The sequence below is a fragment of the Benincasa hispida genome, chromosome 1 (assembly GCF_027475165.1).
Source record: "Benincasa hispida cultivar pf3 chromosome 1, pf3_genome.v1.1, whole genome shotgun sequence".
Lineage (NCBI taxonomy): Eukaryota > Viridiplantae > Streptophyta > Magnoliopsida > Cucurbitales > Cucurbitaceae > Benincasa > Benincasa hispida.
The window spans coordinates 97,060,525-97,080,823 of record NC_143478.1 but is presented as its reverse complement, the minus strand read 5'-3'; the positions used below and the strand labels follow the sequence as shown (position 1 = coordinate 97,080,823).

Sequence of the window (20,299 nt, the reverse complement as noted above, 5' to 3'; positions counted from 1 at the left end):
TTCTCTTTACTGATCTTGAAGTATGTTTAATCTATGTTTTTTGTTTCTATTTTTCTGTGTTGTAATCATTAAATTAAATTAAAGTGTTCACACGCCTCCGCACGAGATTCAATCGTCTCTTCACAACGAACTAATAGTTATAATAATTAAGGACCATTAATAGTTATATTTTTTTTTTTTTTTTCCAAATCTAAAGATTAAAATAAACCTTTGGAAATGGTAAGAATCAAAGTAAAATGTAGCTGAAAGATTAGTTTTTTAACCAACAAGTATCATTACATAAATGATAAAAGTTACGAAAAACTTTTCCAACCAAAAGATCATACAATCACCAATAATAATGGTCATTCATCCAAAGGATTTTGTTTGAAACCACAACATTTCCATCATATCATTATGTTGATTCAAGAGAATCAGATCATAAAAACTAATATATGTAAGTGATCTTAGAAGATCCATTTTATTTGGATCCAAATAATGCAAAAGTGGCATTCGAGAGAGAGAGCAGCGAATATTATAACAAAATTATTTGAAGTCCATCGATGTGCATCTCAATTCTCATCCAAGCGTTTCAATCTCAAACTGTCACGTGACAATTTTTTTTAAAATATTTTTTATATTATAAAGATTAAAATTTGATGAAAGAGGGTCCAACATTATTTACAACCACTGACTTATGTTCTTTTTCTCTTGGGATTCCCTTAAGTCAGCCAAATTTCTTCTATAAATAAGCAAGCATTCAACATAGTTCACTCTCCAACTACAAAAAGACAAACCCCAAAAACCAATAACAGAACAAACTCAACTTTTTCTTTTTTATTTTTTATTTTTTAAAAAAAGCTTCTCCTCTCTTTTTCTCTCTTTTAAAACATTTGTTCTATGGACACAGAGGAGACTCCATCGACACCGGTAACGCCGGGGACGCCCGGGGCTCCGCTGTTTGGACGAGTGAAGGAAAATCGGCATGGAAGTGAGAATGGTAAAAGATCTCTTCTCAAAAGCTGCATCTCTTTCAATGTTGATGATAATTGGGGCACTGAAGAAGGAGGCTTATCTAAACTAGTCTCTTCTTGTTCATTGCCATACCCTCCTGTCTCACTTGCAAGGAAGGTAACCCTATATATATATATAAGCCTTTTAGTTTCTAAAGTTTTAAACTTTACACTAATCCACATCTCATCAAAAAGTACATAGGTGCAATTGTTTAACAACAGTTTATCACGTTACACACTCTCATTTTAAAAAAATATATATTGATTTTTTTTGCTATGCAATTGAAGTAGATGAGTGAAACTCAAGATATGCACTCCAAGTATTACTCTATTTTCAATAGCATTTTATCTTCTAACGCCTCTAACTTTACATTATGGTCGGAACAATATAGAGAAGGAAGAAGAGAGTAATTCTCACTCCGTCATGAGTCCATAATATTAAAGTTTCATCGATATGACGATATTTTTAACAATAATTCTATGTTTCCATGGGTTCAATATGACATAATGGGTGAATCAATATTTCCATCATATCATAGAAAAATCTACAAAACATAAAAAATAACCAATAAAATGTCACTAATGTAAGTATAATATAAATGATAAATATTTTAACTTGTTTAAAAATTATAAAATTTTTATTTATTAATTTAAAATTTTTATTTTATTTTTTATTTTTTTGCTTTTATAAATTTTCCAGAAATATCTGTTGAAATTGACAATTCATCGATATTTTCAACCAAATTTCCAAAAAATTAAGATTTCGATACTTTCGTGAACATCTTTTAATTTAAAAGAGAATACATTAAAAAGAAAATGATATCCTTTAATTGATTTTGTCTTGCTAAATTTTTAGAATCAATAGATTATATATATAAAAGTTGCCTCCATCCTGTGGATAGGTGGGAGCGGAGTTCATAGGCACTTTGATCCTCATCTTTGCCGGAACCGCCACGGCCATTGTGAACCAAAAGACGGAAGGAACCGAAATGCTGATCGGCCTGGCAGCCTCCACCGGCCTTGCGGTGATGATCGTGATCTTGTCCACGGGTCACATCTCCGGAGCCCACTTGAATCCGGCCATCACCATTGCTTTTGCTGCATTGAAGCAGTTTCCATGGAAATATGTATGTAGTTGGCATGATCTGTGTACCTTCACCCGTCGGTTCAAGTTTTTTAGTCAAATTCTGAATGAAAATCAATCTCTTGATGATATGTATTTAATAATTTGCAGGTGCCAGTGTATATTGGAGCTCAAATGGTGGCTTCTTTATGTTCTTCTTTTGCATTGAAATGGATGTTTGATCCCATAATGGGAGGAGGAGCCACTGTTCCTTCATGTGGATATGCCCAAGCTTTTGCTCTTGAGTTTATCATTAGCTTCAACCTCATGTTCGTCCTCACCGCCGTCGCTACTGACACTCGAGCTGTGAGTTCTTCTTTTTTCTTCGTCTTAACGGAAAAAGGAAAAGAAAAAAAAAAAAAAACCGATAAGATACAGATTGTATTACATTTTTAGCATTATAATATTGTGAATCTGAATCACACCAAATAAAATTTTTTAATTAGGTTTTAAGGTATTATTTTAAGAAAAATACTTTAAATTGTCGGATCATAATTTGTCACATACAAACCTTTTCTTACCATTTTTTTTAAAGTTTTTAATTGCAATAATCTTAATTTTTTAAAAAAATATTAAAACATAGAACAAATTCCTCCCTACTATCATTAAAAAATTGCTCATTGCTTTTAATAGTGACATGTCCGAAAAGGTCCCACGTTAAAATGTTATTAAAGTTACCCATTACAAGTGTGGTTAAATAAATTATCTTTGGGGCAAATATGATATTTCGTAATTTTTAGGTTGTATCCATTAAAATCTTAAATTAATAATTGTATTAATTTAAATTTTGTACTTTTGTAAGTGTATTAATCTGCACTCTTCCTAAATTTTGTTGGGATAATATGGTGTGAAACTTATGACTTGAGTAACTCTATATTTTTATAAATCAATCAATTTATACTTTTGAAAATCATCCAAATCAACTATGCATTAAATTTCAAACATGTGTAGACTTATTGTTGGATTTATAAAATGGACGATTCTTAAAAGAAATTGTGACTATGAGCCTAATGTATGGCTAGGGGTTGTTCATGCAATTATAAATGTCACATCGGGTTTTCCTAAATTGAATCTAATGAGAGTGTAAATTGATACATTTACAAAAATTCAAAGTTTAAATTAATACAATTAGTAGTTCCAAATTTAAATTAATACAAACTTTAAAGTTTAATGGTATAAATTGATATTTTTTGTGGTTAAAAATTTCAAATGATAACTAAATGTTTGTGTGTGTATATATATATATAATTATAGAATTACAATGGTGGAAAAGTGAAATATTGAAAGAGAAGAAGATTAGCCCCAGTAAATTAATATGACATTTCTTTTTAAAGGTCGAATTCGATCTCTATCGATTTAATAAATGAAGATTTTCAAAAATAGAAAAATAAGAAAAACTATTTATATGAAATAATAAAATTTAAATCTTTTTTATAGAGGTCAATAGAAGCTGATAGAAGTCTATCAGTCTCCATCAATATTTCTTTTTACTATTTTTGTAAATAGTTTAATATTTTTTTATATATAGAAATTACTCTGAAATAAAAAGAATAAAAAAATTAAATAAAATTGAAGGGGGATGACTTGGAATTAAAAATGCAGGTGGGAGAGTTGGCGGGAATCGCGGTGGGAGCAACAGTTATGCTCAATGTACTCATTGCTGGGTATGTCCAAAACTTTCCCAATAAATTAAATCTAGGAAACGATACTTTTTTTAGCCCCGAATTTTTTAGGATAAGTGCATTTGATCCCTGAAGTTTTAAAATAGTTATTTTAGTTCCTAAGCTTTTAATAATAGGTTTAAAAGATCTTCTTCATTAACCGAACGGTTTAAATTAACCGATTTGTCCGAGTATATTATTTAAATACTAATGTGGCTTGCTGACTAAATTGATGATTTGGATTTAAGTTCGTCTACAACTTTATAAAATGAACTAAACTTCACGTCATTTCTGTCTTTAGTCTCGTGAAACTTGTCTTGTGAAGTAACTCAAACTTCATGAGACAAATTTAAATCAAAGTCTTCAACTTAGTCAGCAAACCACATCAACATTTAAATAATCTATTTGGACAGATCTGTTAATTTAAATAGTTCTGTTAACGAAGAGGGTCTTTTAAACATATTATTGAAAACTTAAGCATTAAAATGACTAATTTGAAACTTCAGGAACCAAATGCATTTATTCCAAAAAACTTAGGAACTAAAAAAAAAATTTCCCCTTAAATCTTTACAATTATTTTTAATTCTCCTCCTTATAATTTTTATTATTTTTAAGATTATATATATATATATATATATATATATGTATATGAACTTCAGTATGTAATAATTAGTTTTAAAGTTTTCACTTTGAAGTTGAATGATTTCTTTTGTCTTTTATTAAGAAACTTCGAAACTTAATTATTACATACTGAAGTTTATGAATCAAAATTGCAATTAATTAAAAAAAATAAAGAAATTAAATTATTACAAATTGAAATTTATGCTAAATTATTATAAAGTAAAGCTTCAATTTTAAATTATTTGATTGTTGTCAAATTAAAAATTTCATCGATGTATTTCAAATAGTGTATCTTTGGATTATACTTTTTTTTTTTTTTTTCAATTAATATAAGTTAGAAAAACCACTAATCCTATGATTACCTTAAACCCGAATTTTCTACTTATCAAGATAAATATTCACTCATTCTTATTTCACATACCAATAATCAATCCTTATGTCTATTTTAATCTACCCATCCTAATTGCTTAGACCTGATTCATCGATGATTCATATTTTATGTCATTCATTTGCACAAAATCGAATCTAATTTATCTACTTGATCCTACCAAGAGATTAAATCCTAAGTAAATAGTTGTGACTTTAAATGCAGTCCTTCATCCCTTTATTTACATTGGTTCTTACTGATCAATTTACGGTATAATTCAAAGCTTGAGAACGTAACTAGTTCTTTTTAAAACTTTTCGAATAAAAATAGCCACTTTACTTAAAGTACAAAGACATAGTATGTAATTTAATACCTAATTAAAAAGTAAAATAATGATATGAGATTGAAATTAATTTATGGATAAAAATCACTTTTGGTCTATGAATTTTTATAGTAGCAATTTATTTTATGAACTTTAAATTTGTAGCGATTTAGTTTCCATGCTCTCAATTTTGCAACAATTTAATCTCTAAACTTTAATATGTAACAATTTAATCTTGTGCTTTAAAATCTAATCCTTATCATGAAAATTACTGTTAAGATTAAGTGGAATTTCGTACTTAAGTTAATCAAATAAAAACTAATTAAAGATCTAATATGTTCATAAACTACAAAGTTGTTACAAATTTGGAAGCATAGAGACTAATCGTTATAAATTGAATTAGAGACCAAAAGTGATTTTCACCGTATAAAATAAATTTGAAAGCACATTCACTTCATATATGATACAACTCAAACTGGTAATGACTTATCCAACTCAAAATAATAGATTGCTCATAAAAATGTAGATATTCCTGGATAATGCAGTTAGAACCTGAGTTAAACGGATGTCAATTAAGTGGCTACTGTTTTAAAAAGGAAATAGTTGGTAATTTAGAGCTAATTTAGAGCATCTTATGAACAACCCCAACTTCACTAATCAACAAACAAACTAAAAGCTTTTCATTTTAATTATGCAACAGACAAGCAACTGGAGCTTCAATGAATCCAGTAAGAACACTGGGGCCAGCCATTGCTGCAAACAACTTTAAAGCCGTATGGATTTACCTCACAGCTCCCATATTAGGGGCATTGTGTGGAGCTGGAATCTACACTGCAGTTAAGTTGCCCGACAAAGATGGCGATTCACGCTTGCCTTCTACTGCAGGAAGCTTCCGAAGATGACAACAGATTGATCTCCCGAGCTACCTAAAAAATCCGGAAAACATGTTGATCATCAAATCGTTGAGACAACTTCGAAATCAGGAAAGATTGATAAGATAGAAAAAACGAGACCAAATGTATGTTCAGTAGTAAATACACAACACAATGTCTATGGACAGGCTGCAAATATTGATCTTGTGTATGATAGTTAAGTTAACCAAAGGATTTCCAGATTTTAACCAAAGGAAAAGAAACTCCCAGTAATGGTCATGTAATCTGGAAATGAAACCATGGCAGTCATTTGTAAACTAAACTCACTTGGGGTAATACCTGGAAAGCTATGACCTATTTCATAACCATTTGATTTCTTTGGCTTCTGATTATTAAAAATTAAGCTTTATAACACTACTTCTGTTTATGAGTTTTTTGTTTTGTTATCTACTTTGTATGATGTTTTCAAAACCGAAGCCAAATTTTGGGAACTATAAACATTACATTTTTAAAATTTGTTTTTAGAATTTGGAATTTAGCTATGAATATATATCTTTTTTTTAATAGAAACAATTGCTTTCACTGAGAAAAGAGGACCAACAAGGTATGATGTTGCCTATGGATAATTATAAAAAGTATTCGAAATCAAAACCTAGAGAAACATGAAACCTCACTAGGAATCAAACATCACTAGGGTCCCTCCCCGCTCCTCTGAAAATCCTATTATTTCTTTCCCCTCAAAGCTCCAATAATAAAGCACACACTCAAGCTAACCACAAGAGCCACAAGAAGTGGCCCTTCTCCCTAAAAGGCGGATGGGAGACTATGAATATGAATGTTCCTTAAGAAAGATAAAAACCGATGTAAAAGAAATTGTTTGAAATTGTGAAAAAACAAGCACAATTTTCAAAAATTAAACACTTAAAACAAAGAGGTTATCGAGCAAAGAACGAGGCATATATAGAGAGTAGAGTGTTTTCTCCATATACAGTGAGCTCTCAGGGACTAAACTGATACTACAACATCCAATTGTCAAAAAACTAGTAGGATTTTAGTAAAGAGGCTGGATATCATTATTACTCAAAATGGGAAGGAAAAATGGGCTAAACCTTGAAGATCCTTTGATGCTATGTTGCAACCACCTACCAAAATCAAATTAACATATCGCAAACTAAGCAATTAAACCAACACGAAATGTAATGCAACAAGAAGCAATCTACTCCTTTCTTAATTTACACTCTTTACCTACAAATATTCATCATACAGTAACTGAAATCTAACATCTCTTCAACAATTCCGTTGAAAAGAAGCAAGCCAAAGCCATCCAATGATGCCAGATAATCTCAGGAAATGCAGAATCCATAACCCAATTATAAAACATTCTCATCAGAATTAAAGAAAATGAAACCACGTTAAATTCACCTCCAACGAACCCCTCTGTTCGTCAAAATCGCTTCGATGATCAAGACCTCAATCGAAGTACATCCTTCACTCACTTTCTTTCATCAGTAGTCGAAAAGCAAAACCTATCAGACCATTAAAATGTCCCGATCAGGGCTAGCTTCTTTGTCGCCGCTGCTGCGGATCGAGAATCTGAGGGTGTGAAGAAGGAAAGAAGCGATCAAGACGCCGATCAGATCGGCAATAGCGTCCCTGGTGGAGGCTCCGGCGGACTTGAAGAAGCCAAGTTCGTCGGCGACCTCTTTGGCGGCTCCGGCGAAAAGAGAAACGACGGATCCGATCAGAATGGAGTGGCGACGAATGAATGGATAGCGCGTGTGAAGGGCCAGTGAAGCGAAGAGGATTGTGAGAGTGAAACAGAGAAGAAAATGGTAGAGCTTGTCGGGGGCTAACCATGGATCATCGTCGTCCTCCATTTGCGCTCTGATTTTTTGGTCCAACGCTCTGTGTTTTGTTTGACAGTTTGCGACTTTACAGAGAAAATTGCCAAGTCTCAACATAAAAAATGTCATAGTTCTAAAAACATCGGTAATGACCGTCGTGGACATGTGAAGTTACAGATTTGTCCTTCTTTCCTTGAGTGTTTTCTTTCTTCTTTTTTTTTTCCCTTCTTCCTCTTTTTCTTTAAGGAACAATCAAACAAGATCCAACAAACAATCAAACAAGATCCGACGAACAACCAACTTGTGCATGTTGGTCCTTAATTCAGTGCCCAAATGTCGAAGAGCAAGACCAACAGAGAACGAGAGTTCGAGACAACTAGAAGAGAGAAATCTGTGAGAAGATGAGAGAACAATAGAATATCCATTTCACATGCATGTGAAGGTTTAGTTTTGTTTTGGTAACTTCACTCGAATTTAACATCATCAAATAGTAAAAAACCTTGTTTTCAAAAAGTGGGACAAATCTCGTTTTTTCCCTCAATTTGGGTCATCCGTACAAAAAGCCTAACTTGACAACACCCATTTTCCAAAACATATAATTCAAATGTTTTAACATTTCCACATATCATTTTTGTATTTTCATGGACATGACATTTAAACCTTTTTTAATATTGTGATTGAATTGAACTACCATTGGTGCAACTATATAAAAGTGAAAATATGAATATCTGTTGAAAATAGAGCTTTTAACCTAGGGTCATTTATGTAATTTTGTAAGACCCCTAGGGTTTCCTATTGTCTATTTATACAGTGTGTCCCTGTGTATTCAGTGTATCAGTTTTAAAACGAATAAGAAAAGTAAATATCGTGGTTTTTCTCCCTGTACTAGGGTTTCCACGTAATCTTGTTGTTCGTCACTTCCTTATTCTTTATTTTTAACATGGTATCAAAGCACGGTGACGAAACCCTAGCCGTTATGGAAGAGAATCAACCTCAATCCTCTTCTGCATATGGGTCTTCGAGTTTTGACATGAAAACGACAATCTGAGCAGCTGTAAAAGAATGTTTTCGGGATGCCCTACTGGAATTAATTTCTACTGTCCAGTTGCAATCCTCGAAAAATCGCTATCAGCTGATCGGATCTTTCCATGCAGAAACGAGTCGAACTCGAGAATCGTAGGTGTATCCGGTCACGATCGGAGCTGGAGCTGGCCGCGAAGAACAGACGACTCACGATTGGAGCCATCACGGTCATGGCAGAGTTGGTAGCCTTGAACGTGAAGAGCAGGTTAGCCGCAAAGATCTGATGACCTTCGATCGAAGCTATCAGGGCAGAATCGATAGCATCAGAGGCGAGGAGCAGAGGTATCGATCTGATTTGATTAGGGTTGGTACCGGTCTGGGTTGAACCAGGGCAGACCAGCGATGGACAGAACCAGACCCGATTTTTTTATTTTAGCTCCGACCTGAGATTTCGACCCGATAGTTCTTCAGCCCACTTTTTTGCGCCAGCCGATCCTATTTCAGCCAATCCAGCCCGACCCGGTGATCCAGTTTCCTTCACAGCCCGACCCGATGGTTCTTCCACATCCAACAACCGAGGTCTTGAGTAGCCCGAGCGACCAGCACCTATTTCAACCACTTGTAGTTCAACTCGTTACCCAGACGATGTGAGATAATGGTTGGCTTACCTACAATAGTAGATTTCTGATTTGGATACGATGTTCAATGCAAATCCTCAACCGATTTATTCAGAAAATCCGGTAAACTCATTACCTATTGTGCCTAATGTTTCCTACTTATCTGGTTCGATAGGTAATTCTGCAGGATTTATCGTCGGGAAAAAATTAAATGGCCGGAACTATTTCTCTTGGTCTCAATCAATCCGGATGGCCTTGGAAGGGCGTTACAAGTTCGGATATTTGACAAGGGAAATTCCAAAGTCGGCCCCAGGTGATCCACAAAAATGAATTTGGAAAGGAGAAGATTCGTTGTTACGATCTGTTTCGGTGAATAGTATGGAACCCCAGATAGGAAGACCGCTATTATATGCTACAACAGCCAAGGATATTTGGGAGGCGGCGCAAGATCTATATTCTAAAAGACAGAATGCCTCTTGGCTATATACACTCCATAAACAGGTCCATGAATCCAAACAAGGGTCCATGGATGTTACTTCTTGTTTTAACAAACTGTTAATGCTGTGGCAGAAGATGGACTTGTGTAGAGAGATTGTTTGGAATTTTCCACAGGATGGGGCCCAATATTAGAAGATTGAGGAAGCAGATCATGTTTATGTGTTTTTTGCTAGATTAAATCCAAAGTTTGATGGTGTTCATAGTCGGATATTGGGCCAGTGCCCGATTCCTTCACTTCGAGAAGTCTGTTATGAAATATGGCTGGAAGAGGATCGGTTGTGTGCCATGAATAATACCATTTCTACTACTGATGCAGCCTCCTTCGTCGCCAAGCCGTCCGATACTGATGGTGATAAAAAACCTCTTCTTGTTTGTGAACATTGTAAGAAGCTTTGGCATACGAAGGACCAATGTTGGAAATTACACGGGAAGCCCCCAAATAGCAGGCGACGACAATCTCATGATAAATCTAATACTAGTCATGCCCTGGTAAGTGATTCAGTAGATGAACAAACTCAGAAGTAATCTTCTAATGACGGTAAACATAGCTCGAGTACAGTTAGGGTGAGTGCAATTGCACAGCCAGGTAATTTTCCTTCTTTTGGCCTAATTAGTATAAATGGTAAGAAACCATGGATTGTGGATACATGGGCTACTGATCACCTTACGAGTTCCTCAGAGTTATTTATGTAATATAATCCAAGTGCTGGTAATGAACGTATTCAAATTGCAGACGGGTCCTTTGCCCCTGTTGCAGGAAAGGGCAATATCTCTCCGTTTAATGGTTTAATCCTACGTGATAACTTACATGTGCCTAAAATATCGTATAATTTGTTATCTGTCAGTAAAATAACAAGAGATTTGAAGTGTAAGGCGATTTTCTCACCAGATTCAGTTTTATTTTAGGATCTGAAATCGGGGATGACGATTGGCACTGCCCGGCACGATAAGAGACTATACTTCCTTTCTGACGAAGCTTCCTCTAGGAATGATCACCAATCTGGGTTTATGTCTTTAAATTTCTTTGTTTCTGAACATGATGTTATGTTATGGCATTTTCGCTTAGGACATCCGAATTTTCAATATATGAAGTATTTATTTCCTCATTTATTTCGTAATGCTAGTACTTTTTCTTTTAATTGTGATGTATTTATTCGTGCCAAGCAACATCGTGTTTCTTTCCATTCTCAGCCTTACAAATCCTCGAGTCCTTTTTCTCTTGTTCATAGTGATGTATGAGGTCCTTCACCGGTTACTACTTCCACGGGAAAACGGTGGTTTGTCACATTTATAGATGATCACACCTGTCTCACCTGGGTTTTCCTTCTTACTGATAAATCTGAAGTTTCATCTGTTTTCCAATAGTTTTACACAACTGTCGAAACTCAATTTAAAACAAAGATTGGGATTTTAAGAAGTGATAATGGGCGAGAATTCTTTAATGCCTCATTCGGAGAGTTTCTTGATTCTAAAGGTATTGTTCACCAGAGCTCGTGTGCTTACACTCCGCAACAAAATGGAGTAGCTGAGCGTAAAAATCGGCATCTGGTTGAAGTAGCCCGGTCTCTTATATTATGTGCCACCCTTCCGTCGTACCTCTGGGGAGATGCAGTTCTCACTGCTGCTCACCTCATTAATCGGATGCCCTCTCGCATTCTTAAGCTTCATACTCCTTTAGAATTGTTTAAAGAGTCCTTTCCTACTACCCGATTGATTTTTGATGTTTCTCTTCGGGTTTTTGGTTGTGTTGCTTTTGTTCACTCCCATGGTCCAAACCGCACGAAATTTACTCATCGTGCTTAGAAGTGTGTCTTTGTTGGATATCCACTCCATCAATGTGGATATAAGTGCTATCACCCGTCATCTCGAAAATACTATGTCTCCATGGATGTCACCTTTCTCGAGAATCAGTCGTTTTTCCCTATTAGTCATGTTCAGGGGAAGGACATAAATGAAGAGACTAACTGGTCATCTTATGCTATTCCTTTAGAGTCAACGTCCATTCAAACCTTGTCTAACCCTAGTCCTGAGCATGATAGTCCGGTCCTTTCTACCAATCAAGTTCCTTGGAAAACGTACTACAGGAAGAATCTCAAGAAGGAAGCAGTGTCGCTTGTTGAACCAGAAATACCGGCTCCAATGCAGGAGTCAGACCCGCCATCAGGTCCAGGTATGTATATTCCTAATGATGTTGATATATGTATGGAGACTGATGAAGGTAGGCACAACAAGGGGGAAGGGAGCAGTAATACTAAAAGAGTGATAGAAAGGGAAACTGCAGAAGATGAAATGATTGAAGCTGCAGAGGATGAAATGGTCCGTGCTAATGATGATGTGGAAGATACTACTGAAGTTTCTGATACACAAATAGTAAATCATGGTGAGGAGCCTGAAGAGGTGAAAGAACGTGATGCATCGCTTGATCTTCCTATAGCCCCGAGGAAAGGTACCCGTTCATGTACTAAATACCCTATACATAGTTACATGACGTATAGTAATCTGACATTCAAGTTCAAGGCTTTTACTACTAGCTTGGACACTGAGGTGGTTCCAGATAACATAAGTGTTGCAATGAAAAAACCAGAATGGCAATCTGCTGTTATGGAAGAAATAAGAGCTCTGGAAAAGAATAAAACTTGGGAACTAGTGACTTTGCCTGAAGGGCACAAAACAGTTGGATGTAAATGGGTGTTTACTATAAAGTACAAGTCAGATGGGACGATTGACCGGTACAAGGCTAGACTCGTTGCAAGAGGCTTTACCCAAACATATGGAGTAGATTATTCTGAGACTTTTTCACCTGTGGCTAAAATTAACACGATCTGAGTGCTTTTGTCAGTTGCTGTGAATAAAGATTAGCCCCTACACCAACTTGATGTTAAAAATGCGTTTTTGAATGGAAAACTTGAGGAGGAAGTCTATATGAGTCTCTCTCCCGGTTCGAGAGTCAATTAAAAAATAAAAGTGTGTAGATTGAGAAAGTCACTATACGAATTGAAACAGTCTCCAAGGGCCTGGTTTGACAGGTTCACGACGTTTGTGAAAGCACAAGGGTATGTTCAAGGGCATTCCGATCACATTCTTTTTATAAAAAGATCAACATCAGGGAAGATAGCCATTCTTATTGTCTATGTTGATGACATTGTTTTATCTGGGGATGATGATGTAGAGGTCACGAGACTAAAAACAGAGATGGCCAGAGAGTTTGAAATTAAAGACCTCGAGAAGCTAAGATACTTTCTGGAAATGGAAGTGACTCACTCAAAAGAGGGTATATCAATTTCTCAACGAAAATATACTCTGGACTTGCTAAAAGAAACAAGTATGATTGGGTGTAAACCTGTTGACACGCCAGTAGAATACAATGCGAAACTCGGTGATAAAATGATAGAATTCCTGTTAATAAAGAAAGGTATCAGCGGTTAGTTGGGAAGTTGATATATTTGTCTCACACAAGACCAGATATTTCGTATGCAGTAAGTGTTGTGAGTCAATACAGGCAAGCTCCTTGTGAGATTCATATGATAGCAGTTGAACATATTCTTCGGTATCTGAAAGGAACTCCTGGTAAAGGCCTAATGTTCAGGAAAACCGATAAACGATCTGTTGAAGCTTACACTGATTCTGACTGGGCAGGGTCTGTTGTTGATAGAAAATCTATGTCTGGGTATTGTATGTTTGTCTAGGAAAATCTAATCACCTGGAGAAGTAAAAAACAAGGAGTTGTTGCTAGAAGTAGTGCTGAGGCTGAGTATCGGGCCATGAGTCTAGGGATTTGTGAAGAAATCTGGTTGAAGAAAGTATTATCTCCAACAAGATAATGAGCTTCCAATGAAATTGTTTTGTGATAATAAAGCTGCCATCAGTATTGCAAACAACCCAGTTCAACATGACAGAACTAAACACGTGGAGATAGACATACACTACATTAAGGAGAGGTTGGACAGAGGAAACAGATGCATCCCTTATATTCCTTCAAACCAACAAGTTGTTGATGTACTTACAAAAGGGTTATTAAGACAAAATTTTAATTATTGTGTAAGCAAGTTGGGGCTTGTCGATATCTATACTCCAGCTTGAGGGGGAGTATTGAAAATAAGGCTTTTAACCTAGGGGCATTTATGTAATTGTGTAAGACCCCTAGGGTTTCCTACTGTCTATTTATACAGTGTGTCCCTGTGTATCAGTTTTAAAACAAATAAGAAAAGTATTTATATCGTGATTTTTCTCCCTGTACTAGAGTTTCCACGTAATCTTGTTGTTCTTTTCTTCCCTATTCTTTATTTTTAACAATATCTATCATTTTTGTTATGTCCCTAAGTTTTGAATCTAATTTCTATTTGGTTTAATCTTCAAAATGTTTCGCATTTAGTCTTTAAATTTTGAACTTGACTTAAATTTAGTCCATAGATTTCAAATTGTTACAATTCAACTTTTTATATTTGTGTTTTTGTTTAATTTGGTCACTAAATTTCAAAATCTATACTTTTAATCTCGATTTTTACTAAATACTAACTTTAAAATAGTAAAAATTAGTGAAAATAAAAGTGAAATTAAATTTAAAAATTGAATTCATGATTATCTTAAATAATTAATAGACATTAACGTTAAAAAGTGAAAATGAACACATAGTAAAAACTTGAAGGTTAAAAGTAAAAATATTAAAACCTAGAAACTAAATTGAAACGAAGCTTAAATTTTAAAAGTGAAATTATAATAATTTAAAATCTAAAAACTAAATTAAAATTAAATTCAGAACTTAAAGCCTAAATACATACTATTTAGAAATTTAGAGACAAAAAAATTAGACCAAAAATTAAGAGCCAGAAGAGATATTTTTCTCCCTAAAAACTCTCAACATTTTTATCACAAAAATCTTTGAGAACCAACAAGGACAAAGAACGAATTTTTAAAAATAATAAAAAAATAAAATCTTTTTTTTTGTTCTTTTTAGTTCAACATGTCAGCTTAGAATTTGTTTTTTCCTAAAAGAAATTTAAATTTTTAAATCTAAAAAAATGAACTAAAATATTTGTAAAAATAAAAAAAAATTATTGATAAACTATTATCATCTATCACTAATAGATACTTATGGTAGTCTATCACTAATAGATTGATATTTTGTTATATTTTAAAAATATTTTCAACAATTTGACATTTAGAACAATTTTCCATTACTTAAAGGTATATGCAAGTTGATAATCTAAAAAAAAAAAAAAGATTATTTTTGTCTAATTAATTGAGCTAGGCTATTATTATCATAATAATTAAGCTACACTCAAACCAAGTTATTTTTTTGATTTAAATATAATATGGACGAGATTTATTATATGTAACTCATGATTAGTCGTACAAAGTTCAATAATATAAAAAAAAACTTCAAAATTTAAGGTACAAATCTTCAACTGAATTTTCTATAATTTCCTTTAGCCGAAGAAATATAAATGGAAGATCAAACCTTCACTTAAAAGTAACAAGTATTTTCTCCCCAAAAATAAACTTTGGCTTGTATGGATTCGATTCTAAATGCTTAAAAAAAGTTTCTAAGCGAAGAAAAAAGAAAGTATTTTCAAAAACTTAAAAAGTCGACCCAAACACATGCACACAATTAAATATTTCTGCACTATATCATCAATCAAATAATTATTCCAGAATCAATATACAAATATACTCGAATCCTATCACCATCACCATACTTGCGAACAAAATTTAAATATACAAAAATACATTGTCAAGTCAATGAGGTGTTTCACATTTTCACATGCTGGATGAGGGATGCAACCTTGGCCTCACAAAGCACCAGAAAATAATCACGAAAGAAAAACAATACGCATGTACAGATGTGCTAACGACTGAAAAGTCTGTGGTTCGAATCCTCCACCCATATTATACTCAATACAAAAAAAAAATCCCAGATTTATCTCTGTTGTTGGTGATATCACTAAATATAACAAAAATACGACAGTAGTAATAGGAACAACTTCATTTCCCAGGCACGTCGATAGATTATTTATATTGTACCCTCACACCCCCACAACCCGACAATTGATTAAAGTTCAGTGACATTACGAAAAATATTTAATGAATTACTGGGAAAAATTGTTACAAGTAGAGTCAATAGAAAAGATGAGCTGGACCCTGTAGAGGAGTATGAAAACAACAAGCATGTAACAAATTCAACACAGTTGCCAAGAACATAATCACAACTCACTTGGTCAACCAGTAGATGAAGATCAGAAATGTGCATATGGACGCAACAAGAGAAAGTATGATTGTATCCATTGACTTTTTCCTCTTTATTGCTCCAAGAATATGATTTACCTGAACCATCATTGAAACTAACTCAATGAAATACATAACAAGGATCTATGCATATGTATGCTGATGAAGATTTTAATATAGATTCAGTGAAAATAAGTATCTTTAGTTTGTCACTATTTGAAAGTTGGTTTGGATTGACTTTAAAAAAAAATGTTTCAAGCACTTAGAAAGTCAGTCTAAACATGCCCTTATTTTATCTGCAATGGACGTTCTTCCCACCAAATGTGCATTATTCTCTATAAAATAATTGGGTTGAAAACTATTATGTTGCCTATAGAAAAATAGAAAACAGAGTAACAATAATTACTTACCGATGGGAGGCGACTGCTAACATTACTAAGCTTTGAGTTGATGCCACCAAAGGTCGATCGCTGGAAGACAAGTGCACCTAAGGTTGCTTGAGCTTGTGAAATCACATTATCCATCTGTAACACCAAAAGTTCAGAAAAAAAGTTAAAAACCAGATGCTGGATTCCAATATGTAAGTAACTAATACGGAAAACATGAAAAAAAATGACAGGTTACAAAACGTGATAAATTACACATAACTTTCTCATTCCTACAGTAACTAATACGGTAACAATGTTAATAAACAAAAAATGAAACTCTGTCAAAGGTATCCACAAACCAAACCTTCAAGTAGAATATACTGGAATTGAAGTTCATACAAATAATTATGATAGGAAAAGATACCTGTCCTGTGCTACGGCTAACCGATGCATGCTCCCTTAGAAGAGTTTGTTCTGCAGTTCCCAAACCATCTTCCAATTCAAGTCTTGAACGATCAAACTCCCTGAAGTCATCTAAAAGTGAAGCATGTTCTTGCTTGGCTCGGAGGCTGGAGCGAAGACGATAAAACTCCTGCACTAAATCAACAAAACTTGGTCTTACAGTCCATGTGTGACATAATCACAACAGACTTCTGGCAAAACAATGAAGACTAAAAACATCAAGAGAAAGAAAGAAGAAACTTGCAGAAGCTGGACTAGCTTCTTAGCTTGGTACTTGCTACAGAATAATTATACACCAGGTGTCACAAAGAAGTCTAAAGAGTTCCAACGGTTACCCTCATAATCATCACTCCTCACATTAAAAAATATCGGTAATCAAAGGGGAGAGAGATAATCAATAAGGGAAAATAAGAGTTTGTGTGTGTCGTATCTAAATTCAATTTCTTGTTCTCAAATTTTATTGAATTCATTGGAAATAGTATTTGGATCCTGTCACCCTGTGACCTAGAAAGTGAATTTTTAAAACATGCATGATACATCTGTTTTTAGTGTTTTTAAATTCTAAATTTGCTACCAATCACATATTCAATAACGGTGAAGCCTGAATGCATGGGATCCAACTCCACTGTCCATTAGATCCCTTGTGTTGTAAATTCCTGTTTTTGAATCGCCTAAGTTTTGTTCCAATACCACCATTACAAAAATGCCAACCAACCAAATCCATGGGTTCACTGTTGTGTAATTGTGCACAAGGAAATTCTTACAAACTAACAACTTATCTAAAAGAAAGACTAGGGTGGAGACTCGCCCCAAAAGAAAAAAAATAGTAATAATAAAAAATAATAAACTATTAGCATTTCTTCCCTTCCAATGTGAAAAGATCAACATAGCTACTACCCAAAAATTTTAAAGACAGTACCTGCGTAAGATCTTGAAGAATTTCTTGATGTCTAGTCAATGTATGGGAAACCATTTCAGAACCACCTGATGAAACCCAAGCTTGCATCTGTGAATTCACTTGTTGTAACTGCTTTAACAGACGTTCTATCCCAGATTCAACATCACTATCAGCTGTATCAACATTCGTAGAACCCTTTGTTGAAACCAGTTTTCGGAAAGAATTCATTTGCTCATCCAACTGAGCTTCAAGTTTCCTCGCCTGTAGTAACATAAGAAATATTATCATTACAAAAGGAAAAAAATAACAATAGCAGAAATGAGGAAATATTCAATGAAAAAGCATACATTCTCAAACATGCAAAAGAACCGAGATAGAATTGTCAAGGCAGAACAATATAGTCCAACTTCATTACAAAATCCTCAAGCATCAAGAAATTTTCTTCATTATAAATTAATCAATTTTATAATCTTATTACAAACAATCCCAATTTAAAAAAATAAAAAGGGCAGAGGAAGATTATGGGATAGACCCGGACTCTCAATTCTTTAGAAACGCTTATCCATGTGTATAAAATTTTTGCATATCATTTCCAGAAAAACAGAAAGCACAAAGAAGCATAAAAGAATTATACCGAGAATTATAATCCTGAGATTAACGACTTGGGACCAAATTGACATCTCATATTCCAAAATCCCAATCCTCCGCATTCAAAACTAAAAAGCTATAGATCATGAGCTAAAAGTCAAATCAAATCATCGATCTTTCATAATTCTTCGAATCACACACAACGAAAACGGCTGATATTCACCGTTTTTCAAACGACAAGATTCAAGGTTACCGACAATCAGAAATAACGCCAAGAACACAACCGAATAGAGAAAAGGCCAATAGAATCGAAGAACCAAAAAGAAACAAGAAGTAAAAGGTGAAATCAAACCTGTTTGCGAAGGGCATCCCACGAGCTAGGAATCTCCATGGATGTGGACATCAATTATTGATGACAGTGGCCAAAATTTGCGAATCGAATCCCTCTCTTGTCGAATCTCTCCAATTCCTCCTCCTCCTCTTCTTAATGAATTGGTGAAATTTTCCGCTTTAGAGGATGAAGAAATGGGTTCGTTCAGAGACGAGACAGATCGTCTGCAAAATCAACCGGTAAGAGTTCTTGACGAAGCAAAAATAAATGCAATTTTGCGTAAGCTTTAATCCAGAAAAAAAAAATAAAGAAAAGAAAAGAAAAAAAAATTGAGATCCTCTACACCGTTCTCATTTTAAAACCTCTTGTATTAATTGGCTTTCCGGTGAGTCCCCAGTGATTAATGTAAGCGGCTGAAAATTTTCGTTTTGACTTTCGTTTTAAATAATCGCTTGAAGTTCTCCATGAAACGTCGTCGTCGAAGGCGGTTGATGGTTTGTCGTCACCTGTGTGGGTTTTCTACCTGGGCTGGGCTAACTTTTCTTTTTGGGCTTTGTTTAGGCCCAATAAACAAAATTGGGCTAACAAGATGAACAACGAATTTTAACTTTTAATTTGGAAAAATAACAAACCAACTTTTCTTTTGTAAAAATGGTAAAATGAATTAAAATAATAATAAATTTGAAATTTTAAAAATCCAAAATACCCCAAACATGCAAATGAGATGTTACAAACCTTCATTAAGAAATTTTATTAATTATACTTTAATTAAAATCGACCAAAATTAACAATCTACCTTTTGAATGGGTTGAGACATGTGAAACCCCAGACTCATAGTCTCCAAAAGTAAAAACTATTTTTGCACCAGTCACTTCTAACCTTGAACGGCGTGAGCAGCAGTGTCGGGTGACAACAATCACGATCGACAACGATGTCATTCTAAAGACAATCGTTGGATGTTAACGAAAGGGGACAAGCTTGTAGAGGCTGGTTACAACGAACGACATCAATTGATAAAATATAGGAGGGAGAGGGAGAAAGATGGCATGTAGTAGCTAACGGTAGCTGGTTGTAGGTTAGAGTTTATGGGTCTCACAGGAGGAAGGAAAATATGGAGTTTACATTCAAGATAGTTCTCACAAATGAGAAGATAGGGAGAGGGGAGCATGCAATACTTTTAGACTAAAAATAGCTTTCCCCCCCTTTTTTCAACTCACATAAACACATACATAGACATAAGTTCTTAACCTAAATTTGACTCTGACTTCTCAACCTTTCTGAATTCAAATCTTTAATTGAATTTCTCAAACCAAATAAAATAAAATAAAATTACAAAGTCAAGATTTTAGAAAGTAATATAATATGAGATTTAAAAACTCAAATCAACATTTGAAGATGGAACATTTCTTTAAATACAAATTTGAAGAATTTTCAAATTAATAACTAAATACTAAACTTCAGGTTTAAAATAAAATTATAATAAATATATT

The 20,299-nt window shown here is 34.1% G+C and overlaps 3 protein-coding genes across 3 annotated transcripts; 1 reads left to right on the top strand and 2 right to left on the bottom strand.

The window, feature by feature from the left end:
- The first annotated feature begins 764 nt into the window (after nt 1-764).
- NIP6;1 (NOD26-like intrinsic protein 6;1) lies at nt 765-6,326 on the top strand. Its single transcript, XM_039020269.2, has 5 exons — nt 765-1,110; nt 1,895-2,119; nt 2,227-2,421; nt 3,718-3,779; nt 5,787-6,326. Exons 1-5 carry the CDS (start codon nt 880-882, stop codon nt 5,986-5,988), a joined length of 915 nt encoding a protein of 304 aa, XP_038876197.1. The 5' UTR covers nt 765-879; the 3' UTR covers nt 5,989-6,326.
- Nucleotides 5,569-8,296, bottom strand: LOC120080188 (uncharacterized). The gene is made up of 2 exons (XM_039034762.2): nt 7,381-8,296; nt 5,569-6,012 (listed from the first exon to the last, which is right to left on the bottom strand). The coding sequence occupies exon 1, from the start codon at nt 7,965-7,967 to the stop codon at nt 7,488-7,490; it is 480 nt and encodes a 159-aa protein (XP_038890690.2). The 5' UTR covers nt 7,968-8,296; the 3' UTR covers nt 5,569-6,012; nt 7,381-7,487.
- A 7,709-nt stretch (nt 8,297-16,005) lies between these two features.
- GOS11 (golgi snare 11) lies at nt 16,006-19,246 on the bottom strand. Its single transcript, XM_039030543.2, has 5 exons — nt 18,831-19,246; nt 17,912-18,151; nt 16,955-17,122; nt 16,573-16,686; nt 16,006-16,261 (listed from the first exon to the last, which is right to left on the bottom strand). The coding sequence occupies exons 1-5, from the start codon at nt 18,879-18,881 to the stop codon at nt 16,148-16,150; spliced, it is 687 nt and encodes a 228-aa protein (XP_038886471.1). The 5' UTR covers nt 18,882-19,246; the 3' UTR covers nt 16,006-16,147.
- Between the last annotated feature and the right edge of the window lie 1,053 nt (nt 19,247-20,299).

Excerpts from the sequence above, each read along its gene's own strand:
- GOS11 (XM_039030543.2), bottom strand. The coding sequence starts at position 18,881 with ATGTCCACATCCATGGAGATTCCTAGCTCGTGGGATGCCCTTCGCAAA. Across the intron at positions 18,152-18,830 it reads GGGATGCCCTTCGCAAACAG|GCGAGGAAACTTGAAGCTCA; the intron begins GTTTGATTTCAC and ends ATGTTACTACAG. Across the intron at positions 16,262-16,572 it reads TTAGCAGTCGCCTCCCATCG|GTAAATCATATTCTTGGAGC; the intron begins GTAAGTAATTAT and ends ATGATGGTTCAG.
- LOC120080188 (XM_039034762.2), bottom strand. The coding sequence starts at position 7,967 with ATGTCCACGACGGTCATTACCGATGTTTTTAGAACTATGACATTTTTT.